Source organism: Copidosoma floridanum, unplaced genomic scaffold (assembly GCF_036245765.1).
Source record: "Copidosoma floridanum isolate Cflo_tuat_1 unplaced genomic scaffold, Cflo_Japanese_pri ptg000030l, whole genome shotgun sequence".
NCBI lineage: Eukaryota > Metazoa > Arthropoda > Insecta > Hymenoptera > Encyrtidae > Copidosoma > Copidosoma floridanum.
The window spans coordinates 39,697,375-39,711,286 of record NW_028321907.1 but is presented as its reverse complement, the minus strand read 5'-3'; the positions used below and the strand labels follow the sequence as shown (position 1 = coordinate 39,711,286).

Below are 13,912 nucleotides of genomic sequence, written 5' to 3'. Positions count from 1 at the left end.
AAAGTAGAGGAAAAAGAAAATAAAAGAGAGCAAGAATGAGTTAAATATTGTAATGTATGATGTGTTAATCACGCTATCCCCGACTATCCCGCAATAAAGGATAGTGGGCAGTTGGAATAAATTGATAGCGAAGTTTCGAGTGTCGCCGTATTAAATAATAGCGCTCAGCCGAAGGTATAAAAGGGGGCAGGGGAAGGCCCTTGCTCTGCTTTCCCTTTCGGGCCGCGCAAAGTAAAAATCGAACGACGTTTAATCGCCAAGGTAGACCACATGTAAAAATAAATAAGTACACGGTACGGAATAACGGTACGGATCCAAATAGGCCCATCAACGGTGAGACTACCCGGAGGACGAGAGGCCTAAATGAAAGTGCCCGGTCGGGGACGCTCGATCGAGGTCTGAACCGCTTTGAGTACCAGTGGACGTCGGGTGTACACTCACCATCGAAACCAGCAGTGATCCAAAGAGATTAACTTATGGACAAAAAAGAGACCAAGAATTAACAACACCACTCCTGGCAGATAAGTTTCGTTTAAAATTAGTGTTAATAAAAGACAGATAAACATATGGACAAAAGGAAATTACGTGTAGCGTTCAACCCTATGTGTAACTCTGCTCTTGTTATATTGAATATTTTGTAATGCAATAATTATTTAATACATACATACATATATATATATATTTAAATTATCCAGTTTGTTAACGATCTCTAATTTTCGCCCCATATTAAACACCGTAGAAATGATAGGTATTACATACACGATGAGTACGGATTGATGGCGATATATAAATTATCCATTTTAATACAGTAAATTTTATTGATTCATATAAAATATATAAGAAATCTTACAATGGCACCTGAATAAAGGTTTAATGTATCCATATGTTATAATTGTTGTGCTACAAATATTTTAGCCTATGAAGCCAGTATCCGTACTCGGATCGGTACGAAAATCAGAGAGAATTTTTAGAAAACGGCAAGTGAATACTAGTATAACTCAAAATATCAAACAAGAAGGTCACTTGGTAGATAAGAAAACGCGAAAAATATCGGGCAAAAACAACAAATCAATAGATATTTTTAAATTCCTATCAAACTACATTGATGACACAGTAGTAGGCACAGAATCCTTTAAAAAACATATACAAGTTTTAACTATAATTTTCAAAAAATTACTGGCAAACAATTTTACATTAAAATTGGAAAAGTGTGAATTTTTTCAACGTCAAGTAGATTTTCTCGGTTTTTTATTGACTCAGAATGGAATCGAACCTAATCCCGAACGAATTAGACAAATTCAAGAATTACAATTACCGAAAAATAAAACGCAATTGCAGCACATACTGGGAATATGCAACTATTATCGTAGATTTGTTTTAAATCATAGTAATTTTATTGATCCATTCAGGGATCTTTTAACAGACTCAAAATCGTGGAATTGGACGGAACGGCATGCGAGAGCATTTGAAGCCCTCGAAATGAATTTTTTGGATACGGTATGTTTGAGTCACATAATCCCAAACAAAATATTCAAAGTACAAACAGATGCGAGCGTCCATGGCATAGGTGGGGTCTTATACCAAAGTGACGCAGAAAGTAATCATAGAATTATAGCAGTGGCAAGTCGGTGTTTATCAAACGATGACTCGCGCTATACGACGACAGAGTTGGAGCTTCTCACAGTGGTATATTGTGTAACGAAGTTCCGTCAATACTTAATTGGAGTCAACTTTGAGATTGTTACTGACCATAAAGCACTAACATTCTTAAATTGTACCCTCTTTCACAATTCCCGCCTGATACGATGGAACCTTTTGTTGCAACAATATACATACACGGTGACGTACTGTCGAGGGTCGGACAACATCTACGCGGATTTTTTGAGTAGTAACCCCGAGGGAAAATTTGCTGAAAATGCAAATAAAGAACTGCGAATTTCTAATTTAATTGATTATTGCACGCCGAACGCTCGCGGGGAGATATCGTCTTTGAAAATAATGGCTATCCATGTACATGATACATCGTTTAAAATAATAATAAAAGATATAAAAAACAAACAGAAACAAGATACATTTTGTAAAGATATTATAACAAAAATTAAAAATAACTATAAAAGCAGCGCAAATTTTCAAATATATCACGATATAATATTTCAACGTGTCAATACTGATTCATGGTGCATCGTCCTTCCAACAGCTATATCTAAAAAAATTATTGCACAAACGCACCGTAAGTTTGGCCACCCGGGTGTATTCAAAACTTTAACGTACCTAAAAAAATTTTATTTTTGGCGTTCGATGGCAGTGGAAGTAAAACGGTTTGTCCTTGCGTGTGATATGTGCCAGAGGGTTAAGTATTTATCGATCGCGATGGAGGGTCCGTATCAGCTTGTGCAATCTCATGCCCCCAGTGATTTGGTAACGGTTAATTTTTACGGGCCCCTCCCTCATGGTCGAGGGAGAGCGGAGTACATATTTGTGATTCTCGACGCTTTTTCGAAACTCGTGCGCCTGTACGCGATAAAAAAGGCAACAACTATAACTGCGTTAAATAAAATTTTAAAAGAATACATACCCGAGTGTGGGGAGTTTAATAGAATTCTTAGTGACAATGGTACTCAATTCACATCACCAAGATGAAAAAATGAATTAGAGAAGGCGGGGATAAAAGTAGGATTTAGTTCGATTCGCCACCCCCAATCCAACCCAACAGAAAGGGTCATGCGTGAGTTAGGGAGAATGTTCAGAACCTTTTGTAATGATAAACACACAACTTGGGTACAATACGTAAAAAAGATAGAGGACTTGTTGAACGTCACGACCCATTTCAGTACGAACGTAACCCCCAAGGAGTTGCATTTTGGTGTGCCAGTCGTGGATGAGATAAAGAAATGAGTAGAATATCCTGACTCGTGTGCAATTGATCAACAGATCCTAATTGAAATGGCTAAAAAAATTATTAAAAAAAATTACAAATACCGTAGCAAAAATCGAAAGTACTCCAGAGTCGAAGTAAAGGAAAAAGATCTAGTATTACTGAGAGTCAGACACCTGTCAAACGCACTTGATAAAGTGACCAAAAAGTTCTTCCACTTATATGAGGGGCCATGTATAATAAATAAAGCAGTAGGGCAAAATGCTTACGAGCTTATGGACCCCAAAAATGATAAAGTTATTGGAATATATAATGTAGCGAATCTAAGAAAATATTATAATGATCAATGATGTAAATATTTAAAAATGTATAATGCAAATAATTAAGTATGACAAATGAAGATATGATCTTTGCCCTCTATGCTTTAAACAAAAACCATCGTTCATCGGTTTGCGAGTGTTTTCTATATGTTATCGTTTAAATAATAGTGTACACGTGAAAAATAAGGGTTGGGATATACATCCTCTTCGCTTTGAAAAAAAAAAAAAAAAAAAAAAAAAAAAAAATTTGTATATAATATAATTTAATTGTAAGTAAGTGTATGAGTACGATAAATAGTGTGTGAGTAGAATAATAATGGATAAACCTTGCGCAAGGTCATGATACATATCCGGAGAATGTTTAAATTGAGTATCAGTATGTATAAAGGATAAAAATAAAAAAAAATAAAAAAATATAAGAATAAGAAACTGTAACATATTAGTGAGTAGAATGACGTTACCTGTATCTGAAACATGAGAGCGAAGTTAAATTTGTTATGAGTATAATGGCTAATTTTTTAAGCATAAATTATAAATATATGTATATACGTGTGCAAAGAAAAAAAAAGAATGTAAATGTAATATGATGCCGAATTGATGAGAGCAGAGCTAAAAGCAGAGTAAAGTGGTAATTTAAGATTATAAATGTGATGGTATCAATAAGTGGAGCGGAGAATGTCAATTATAACGAACTAATAGAGGTGATACAAAGAGATTTTGTTCAAGGACGTAAGTCACAAAATTGGGGGAGTGTTGTAACGTATGATGTTTTAATCACGCTATCCCCGACTATCCCGCAATAAAGGATAGTGGGCAGTTGGAATAAATTGATAGCGAAGTTTCGAGTGTCGCCGTATTAAATAATAGCGCTCAGCCGAAGGTATAAAAGGGGGCAGGGGAAGGCCCTTGCTCTGCTTTCCCTTTCGGGCCGCGCAAAGTAAAAATCGAACGACGCTCAATCGCCAAGGTAGACCACATGTAAAAATAAATAAGTACACGGTACGGAATAACGGTACGGATCCAAATAGGCCCGTCGACGGTGAGACTACCCGGAGGAAGAGAGGCCTAAATGAAAGTGTCTGGTTGGGGACGCTCGACCGAGGTCTGAACCGCTTCGAGTACTAGTGGACGTCGGGTGTACACTCACCATCGAAACCAGCAGTGACCCAAAGAGATTAACTTATGGACAAAAAAGAGACCAAGAATTACCAACACCACTCCTGGCAGATGAGTTTCGTTTTAAATTAGTGTTGATAAACGACAGATAAATATATGGACAAAAGGACATTACGTGTAGCGTTTAACCCTATGTGTAACTCTGCTCTCGTTATAGCGAGTATTTTGTAATGCAATAATTATTTAATACATATATATATATATATATATATATATATATATATATATATATATATATATCTATTTAAATTATCCAGTCTGTTCACGATCTCTAATTTTCGCCCCATGTTAAACACCGTAGAAGTGATAGATATTACATACACGGTGAGTACGGATTGATGGCGATGTATAAATTATCTATTTTTATACAGTAAATTTTATTGATTTATATAAAATTTATAAGAAATCTTACAATATATATACGATATACTCGGTTGCAGTCAAAAGAGAAAAACTCGTGTCGTCGCTTGCTTTGGCTGTGCGCTCAGATATATAGCTATAGTCAACATTTCCACTCCTTTCTTCGTGGACACATTTGGTATACCCCTTCCACGTCTCTCCAAAATGTGTGCCTATATAATCATTTCCACGTGAATCCACTTCTCTTCTCGTAGGCGTACGCTGTTCGATAGGAGTAGTAAGATGTGTGCGCGGTTCGATGGCTGGTCGTGTCGGGGCGCTCCGATCAATGCCAAAAAGTCATCTCGCATCATAGCATTCGCATTTGCAATCTCTCTACTCATCTCTGCTGAAGCTTCTCACAAGGAGCAATACTACGCGCAGCGTTCTAGCCAGTAGCCTGCAACCACTCATTAAGAGTTATCCTAAATTATTTCTGCAGTCTTAAAATACAACTATCAAATCTGAACACTTTAGTATTAGCTGTTAGAGTTTATTGCAATACTAAATAACAAAATGAATATAACAAATAGTGCAGAATACCTTGTTGGTTAATACCAAATAAAATTAATAATACCAAAAGAAGTGGTGCTGAAGAACCGTGTGAAACTAAAACGGCTCCAATAATAGGTACGTTGACATACATATTTTACAAAGTTTAACGCTGTTCTTCTATTTTTCGATGTACAAATCAATATTTAGACTGTCTGCTTGTCTCACAGCGTGTCAGGGAGTGTGAAACCAAGACCTACAATAATCCAGTTTTTGTGGGTGAAAAGTTGAAATAAGTACAACTGTTTATTCAACAATCGTTATTGTTGATATTATTGTTGTTATCATAATTATTATTTTAATTATAACTTTTGCTGTTATCATTATTATTTTAACTATATTTATAATGTGGTTGCCTTCATACCATAAGGTGATTTACCATAACTCTCTTGCTGTTTACAAAAACTTTTACCTTTTTATGCTGACGATAGGAGTGACTTAGTGAAACTTTTTTAGTGTTTTTGTTTCCTATTTCTTGTTTCAGCTTTCCGGAAATCTTAAAATTTTTTTCTATTTTTCCTACCCACTAGAAAAATGTGAGTCGTGCTCTGGGAAATACGATCAACATCATGGATCAGTTTTAGTGCTATTTCATTTGTCTGTATTTGTCTTTCTAACGGACAATTTACTGCCAACAGGGTCTAACATGGCAATGAATCGTTTCTTAGGGTTAATTGTCTTTAACCCTTGTTTTTGTACCATTGTTAACCTGCAAAGACTCAATTGATTATTTGTGATGATAGCTGCTTTCATATCCTCTTTAAATGATTCGGGCCAAAAATCTGATTATTTTTTTAATGTACTGAGCTCTTAAGCCATAAATAAACTGTTGTACCACTTTGTTATCTGTTTTTTTTTTTTTTTTTTTTTTTTTTAATGCACTTTTCTTAGCCTGTGTCGCATTTGAGTTCATCTTATCTTTATCTTATGTTAAATCAGTTTTCTGTTGTGCAAACACTGAACTAACTTGCAATACTTTATTTTTAATTTATTGTTTTGTTGCACTTTTCTGCTTTGACACAAGTATTCCTCAATTAAGATAAATAATAATAGATGTTTTTAAACCGATCCATTGCTGTGCATCATAATTCATTTCTCAAAAGTCCTATTAAATGTTCTTTATACCTAGCGGGAACTATTGATTTTATGATTATGGACATTATAAAGTCGTTAAACATTTGTGATAGTGTCCAGATGCGTTAAACTGTTTAAATTTGTTCCTAAGAAAGATTTGTTCTTCAATGGTTGCCGATGGAAAGGTTCGTTTAAGTGCTTAAGGAGTTCTTGTATATTGTCTTTTTTTTGTCAGTTTTTAATCTGTAAGTTTATTTGCTTCCTCATTTAAAAATCAAGCGAAAGTTCTTCAGTTTTTTTTCTTTAAGTGGATAAAATAGTTGCAGTTGCCGAATCATTTCTACTTTTATAATAGGGGCTCTTAAGATTTAATGTTTTGCTGAGACATTTAAATTGTAGTTATGTGTATGATTTTATTTTTGTTAGTTAATAAATTTTGGTATAGCACTGTTAGTTCTACAAACCAAATGCTTAATTTTTTTTTTTTTTAATAAAATAATGTATAAATATAATAAAAATAACACTTTAATTTGTCAGTATTCATCAAAATCATTTTTGTAAAAGTTTACCTTTTTACACAAATAATAAAAAAATCACAGGATAAAGATTGAAACATGCACCATATAACCAGAGATAAAACGGAGATAATCATTGCAACGATGATCTGCATACGTATGATAGTGAGTCACCTTTAGGTAGTTGCATGTCTTTGTTCAAATAACCAGAGCTATATGCTTTTGTAAGTAACAAAAAAAAAACAACCTAATATTTCGAGCATACTTAAAACAGAAAAGTTCATGTGAAAACATTTATACTAAAGTAAAAACAAGATAAAAGTTGAAAATCATGTAGACAAATGACTAAAAGAAAATAATTTAGTAATTTGTATTTTTCAATAGAAGTCTTACACCACACAAATTTTACTTAATTTGTTAATTGTAAATTTCAAAGTTAGGCTTGTTTCGTCATTTTTTTTTTATGAGTACTATGATTTTATAAAAATATAATTCAAATACAGCGTTTGTGCATTCAATTACTTTCTCCTGGCAGGGGTTGGCTCACAGAGTACGGAGTGGGACGAAGCTCTACTAGTGTACGTTCAAACGAATGTTTTCTATGTTTTTGTACTCTCTTACATTATTCTTATACGTGTTTTTTTTATAAATATCTGCACTTACTTTTCTTGGTGAGTGAGAATACATTAACTTAATGGTTAACTCAATGCGCACAGGATTACTGAACTTCCATTATAGTTTTATTATTATGCATGTTTATTTTTTATAACCAGACTATGCACCTTACAATTTGCTTCAATTGTGATTAAGTATTTTACGATTTATGAGATACATACGTCAGCATAGTCCAAGGACTACTTTTATTTCTGATAAATAACGGTATTATTATTTAAATGCGAAAATGATGTGAGATTTTAGAACGAAAACTTTCTCCTAACGATAAAGCTTTTTAAAATTTAAATCGTCTTATACAGTAACATGTTTCCTTTCATTAAATAAATATAGAATAATTAGCTTTAAGTAGTCTTTTTAAATTCTGTTAACATAATTTAATTTTTTTTTCTCTATTTTTGTATCATAATGATAAACTTACATGTAAAAAAGTTTTTTAATATATATCTTTCAGTGTTATTTGTTAGGTTGGGTGGATTTAAAATAAACTGCAGTGGATAAATTTATTGAGAATTAAGTTTTCATTCTTCTTAGGTATTACCTAGAAGTCTGACATTACTTACTTAAATACTTCTAACATACCATATACAAGCCATCCAATGTGCAATTAAAGCGAAAGTTGCCATAAGAAGAATTAATACTGCAGCACCGTATTCACTATATCTATCAATTTTCCGGGCAACTCGTACAAGCCGTAGTAAGCGGGCAGTCTTCAGCAGACCGATTAAAGTTGTTGTCTGTAACATTTGTATTTTTGTAGTAATTCATCAAAATGTACATACTTAAAAAGTCGTATTTTTTTCAAAACAACTCGTAGGGAATGCTTAGGTTTTATGTATACTCGTTGCTTATAACAAGCAAAGAAGCTGCTGACATAAATGAGCTTTTACGTTTAACTTTAAAAGGTTAATACTGTAAGTTATTAAAAAAGAATGAGTTATAGATAACAATACGGCTTGGTTTTTTTGGTAAAAACTGCACAAGACTTTAACGCAACATAACGTAAAAACTTTCCTTGTTGAAAAATGTCGGATATTTTAAAGTGCTGAATGTTAGTACTATAAAGGAAGTAAAAATAATTATTTTTTTTTATTTGTATCTACAAGTCAACTACTTGCAGCATGTAGTTAAATAAAAACAGAAATAAGATCTTACATCCAAACAAAAGCTGTCTAGTGTGAGAACAATATAAAAAGTAAGGGCAGCTTATACAGCAAATAAGTTCATAGAAAAATTAATAGTATAAAATTACTTTGTTCTTATTGATGTAACTGCAATCCATAAAACAACTTGTATTGTTTTTAATCAAGGTCCTAATTTTATTTGCATTTGGTAAGGGTTATCTTCATTTAAGTTTATTATTTTGAGACAGTTACAGAACGCAATGACTTTCTTTAGAAACCTGCAGTCAGATAAAGTTACCAAATTACAAACCAAGTAACTATGGATAGTTTTAAAATTAGTTGTAATTTGTACAATAGACACTAAACCTTATAAGCATACTTGTTGAGTGCTTCTTACTTTTATGTTTGCGTTGAAAAGCTACAGGTAAAACTATAATTCGAAGCAAAGAGGAAAATTTTGTTATAGTTTTGTTTTGTTTCTGTATGTTTAGAAATATCTCGGATCCCTTCAGACCCCTGTCAACTTGCACCTGCAAAGGTTAACCATACTAACCAATTGTTTTCTGTCAAACTATTTTTGACTATAGTAACGTTAGTCTTTTATTATCTGTGAAGCTTTAAAAAACCCCTACGTCATTCTAATCTGATGTTGCAGTTCTAGTGAGATAACTTGAAAGACGATTTATGTAGGTAACATGGGATTTTTGTTTCCTCTTACACTACGTAACTATCGGCATGATATTTTTTGTGTCGTGACATGCTGGAGTAATTTTTTTTAAACATTTAACTATCATACAAACTAAGGTGAAACATATATTAAATGACGTTAAGGGCTACTTGTTATTATATGTTAATACCTACTAGAAATGGTCGATCTCTTACACACTACGAAGGCCAACCTTTATACTTATAAATACCTAAAATACGTGTAAGAATTTCTGAGATATAATTGGTGTCTACTGCTGTTTTTTCTTGAAAAAGCGATTAAATTTAACAAATCATCAAAATTAATTAAGATTAGACCAGTAAGTATATAAGCATCTTTGGCACTGAAAGAGACTTTTTTGTGACTTAAATCAAACTTGTCTATTTTTTATTTTTGTTTGGTTTTTAATAGCTCTATAAGTTTCTTTCTAGCTCTCATGAACTAATAATAATGTTCAAAATTGTACTAGACATCATTATTGGGTCTTATAAGTATTTTACGAATGCCTCACTGTTTTTTTCATTATTTATAATCGCCTTTTTCTCTTTGCTAAGTAACAAAGTCTTTTTTTAAAGTCTTCAGTAAAGTTTTCCTAAAATAATGCAGTCACTTATTCTACTATGTACTATATACAGGGTACAGCAATCATCTTAAGTACACCATACCCGGTAATATGTTCAACAAAAGTATTTATTGTAACTGTTGTCTGATTAAGCTTACCAAGATTTGCTTAAACAATAGAACACTTAATTATGAGCTAAACAGGTATTAGTTATCCTTAAATAGTAAGTTTTTATAAGCTTAGATATTATCAGATGTAATCGACGACCTACTTTAAAAACAGGAGAAGGGGTTTTTGGTCATTTTTTTGCATTCATCCCTAAAAAAAAGACAAAAAAGTCTTCACTTTTTTTTTAGAATTCCAACGTTAAGGCTTTTGTTGTAACACTACTATATCTGATTTAAATATGTTTAAATCGTGAATTTTTAAGTCATTTTTTATTTTGTATCTATTGCAAAGCCCAGATATTAATTTCTTTTGATTGGACATTAAAAAACAAGAAAGTAAGTGTAGCCCTAAATTCGCAAAACACTAGATAATTAGCGTAGTACTTCATTAACCTTATTAATAGTATACGTAAAAATAGTATTATGTGAAGGTCTGACTCTGCTGAGCTACCGTTGGTAAAAGAGTGTGCACTTTGACTTTTCTCTACTCCTCTCCCTTCATGCCACTGCTCATCATGCTATCCTGCTGAATGGAAGTTTAAGATATTTATAAAACTAATTGCAACTGATTTCGATAGGTATATCATAGACTGTACTATCAATGGTTCTAATATAGAAAGGTTCAAATATTGATGTTTCAAAAATCGTAAATATTGATATGAGAACATTTTAATCATAGTAATACACATCATATAACGTCAATACCACAGAATGTACCTTCAGAAAAACACATGCATTAAGCTATATAGTTATATTAATCCAAATTTATGAACTATCATTAATATATTCAACAACTTTAAAATATGTGGAGGATCAAATAAAAAAGTGTACTTTTGTTGAAACTGCAGTACGTACTTTGCTTTTGTCACACTTTGTATTTACTTCTTTAAAACATTTTTACAGAGCCAACAATACTAATTAACTTCTACATGGTGTCATGTTATTTCTGTAAAACTAAACTTGAGAAAATAATTAAGCATCAAAAGCAGGGAAACCCTTTTTTCTGAAAGTCAGAATCTTAAATCGTTGATTTACCCTTGCACATAATGCAACTATAGAAAAACCCTACAAGAAGAAGAACGCATTACAGCATTACAAAACAGAACAGTGACGCTTTAATGGACATAAGGGCACGAAAGACACTAAATATGCATGATTTACTTGAAGGCATATCGGACAAAATTCAGGTCCACGTAATGATACATATTAAAAGACGTGAAGTAGAAGGCAGGACAGGAATAAAGATTATTGCATGGGAGCCTAACGAAATCAAACCTATAATAGATGTGGCACCACAGATGAAAAGATAGGCAGATGACATCATACACAGCCAAAACAAGAAGAACAAGTCGAAGAAGTATGAAAATCGAGTAACAAATGAGCCCAGTGCTCCATCAGTGACTGCCATGTTTTTAAATATATGGTTAGAGTGTCTAAGAGATAAACGTGAAGAGAAAATCGTTAACGCACACAATTGGATCGTATCCTAAAAAATATGTCACAAATACTATCCGACTACCTGAAAATCGTCTGTTTTGTAGCTCTACATTTTTATCTAATCTTGATTAATCGATCAGTAAGCTGCGAGCAATGCTGCACAGTTCAAGTTCTCTTACAAAAAATGCAGAGAGCCAAACGAGGCAAAAAAAAATTAGTATCACAAACAGCATGGAGAAATAATCATTACGTATATTTGTTTTTCCTAAAATTCAAGGAAAATATTTGTGTTCACCTAGCACTGTGTATCCCTACGCACATTACATCGCAATAATCGATAGTAAGTCTTATCATTTACGTCCAGAGGACATTGGGGGAAACGCCCACTATACTTGTCTTATACAAGTCCCTTACACACTTAGCCAGAATTATGAGCTAGGAAGAAGGCCAATGCAAAATTATCAAGGCAACAGTAAGAAAGACTAGAATAGCAAGAAAAAAGTAAGAGGATAGATCAGTATCAACGAGGCAAAAATGTCAAGTAGCAACTAGAAGTGGAGCAGGAACTGAACAAGGAAAAAAAGAGTCAGACAAGCACATTAAAGAATCAACTGAGAAAAACATTTAACCAGGAAAGAGGACCAAGACAGCTTTGTCAACGTTAAATTACAGGATGACGAGGAGGCCAATGAATTAAATAAAGCGCTTTGTGAGACAGATATCAAAAATGAATAATTGTGGGATAAGATGGTCACACATCCACCATCGATGAAAAAGTATAGCAAAGAATTCAGGTTGTGGTTACAATCTCATATTTTAATTTTAATAGTATCAAATAATATAAGAACAATTAGGATCAATAGGGACCTAGCAATCCTTAATCTAACCTGGAGAAAAAATGCTTCTCATGTATTTGTGGGAATATTCAAAGATATTATACTTGCAGAGTTTCTGTACACAAATAAGCTAGTAACTCCAAGAGTAGATGAAAGATTTAAAATTATCAGAGTGTACCATAAGGCAACAATTGGCAAAAAAAAAAAAAAACATTCCGGGAGTGCAGGCAGAAGTGAAAACTTGAACTTATGGCGCGTTGGGCACTTTTTTGGGTGAGCATTTTTAGGTGCGCTCACGACATGAGAAATTGTACAAAAAAAATCAAGTTTATCAAAGCAATGTGGGCACTTTTTGAATGGACATGAAGTATAATAATATAGAAACTATATTCGAAGGAAGTGGTTTTATTTAAATGAGTAAATATTAGTAAATAGTAAATACAAAATTTATCAAATTTTTAAACACAATACCATAGCAGCAACACAAGTCAAATGAAATATTTAAATAAATAAATTTTTCTTTTAATATTCATTTATAAAATAAATATAAGAAACTCTCAATCTCGTCTGTTGCGAGGGCACGAACGAATGCCCATGCAAAGACTGCGTATCAAGTTATTTTGGAATGCACATCATACCAAACGAAGAAACTCTTGCGAATTAAAACAAAACAAGCTATGCTTATGACTGACACAGAGCATCTACTATAAAGGAAGCATACTTTTGCACAAACCACAAAGAGCAGTACTTAATCATTTATACAAGGAAAATGAATAATATTGTACCCCGATCACTAGTCAGCTATCAACATTAATAATTAACGTCACTTAGTGTGCAGCAGTGCTTCCTCAGGACTTAGTCATCAAAGGACAGCCAGGAAGCTCTTTTTTAATTTTAGAACATCTCCAGAACAACGATCAATAGCACGTTACCAGGCCAAACTCGTTTTAACAGGTCGTTGGTACTGCAGATAAGGTATGCGGATCAACAACAACCCGCATGCTAAATTGATAAAGAATAATGGATGCTTATTATTGCATAAGCTATTACTTGCATAAAAACATTGTGCAACAGTGCCCATGACCTGCTGCAAAATTGCGTAATCAAAACCACACACAGAGATTCTTCTGACGTAAGAAATCGCGTTGTCACCCGAACAGTCAAGCTTCGAGAATTCAGTCAGTCACGAGAACACCTAAGAAAGAGCACTTCCTTCAGATATCATAGAGAAAAAATAAAAACCTTGTTGTCCTAACGGAAAAACAGCAAAAAAGCAGTAAATGCAATAAGCAAATGCGTCTACGGTGTTGAGAGTGGAAGCAAATAACCAGTGGATAGTGAGTGCTTGGGTACCTATGTATAAAGTTGTGCTTCTATAAAATTATATGGCAAACGATATAATCCTGAACATAAAAATGCCTTATATAAAACGATATTGTGTACGAAGTTCGGGCAATTACCGTTACAATAAGTACTTATGCATGTTAATTGGATCTG

The 13,912-nt window shown here is 33.2% G+C and overlaps 1 protein-coding gene across 1 annotated transcript in view; it reads right to left on the bottom strand.

The window, feature by feature from the left end:
* Window positions 1-13,912, bottom strand: part of sei (potassium voltage-gated channel seizure) — a 755,411-nt gene that overhangs the window by 471,706 nt on the left and 269,793 nt on the right. The window contains exon 5 of the mRNA XM_089596947.1: window positions 8,166-8,320. Coding sequence (XP_089453073.1) covers window positions 8,166-8,320 — 155 coding nt within the window. The remainder of the gene's footprint in view (window positions 1-8,165; window positions 8,321-13,912) is intronic.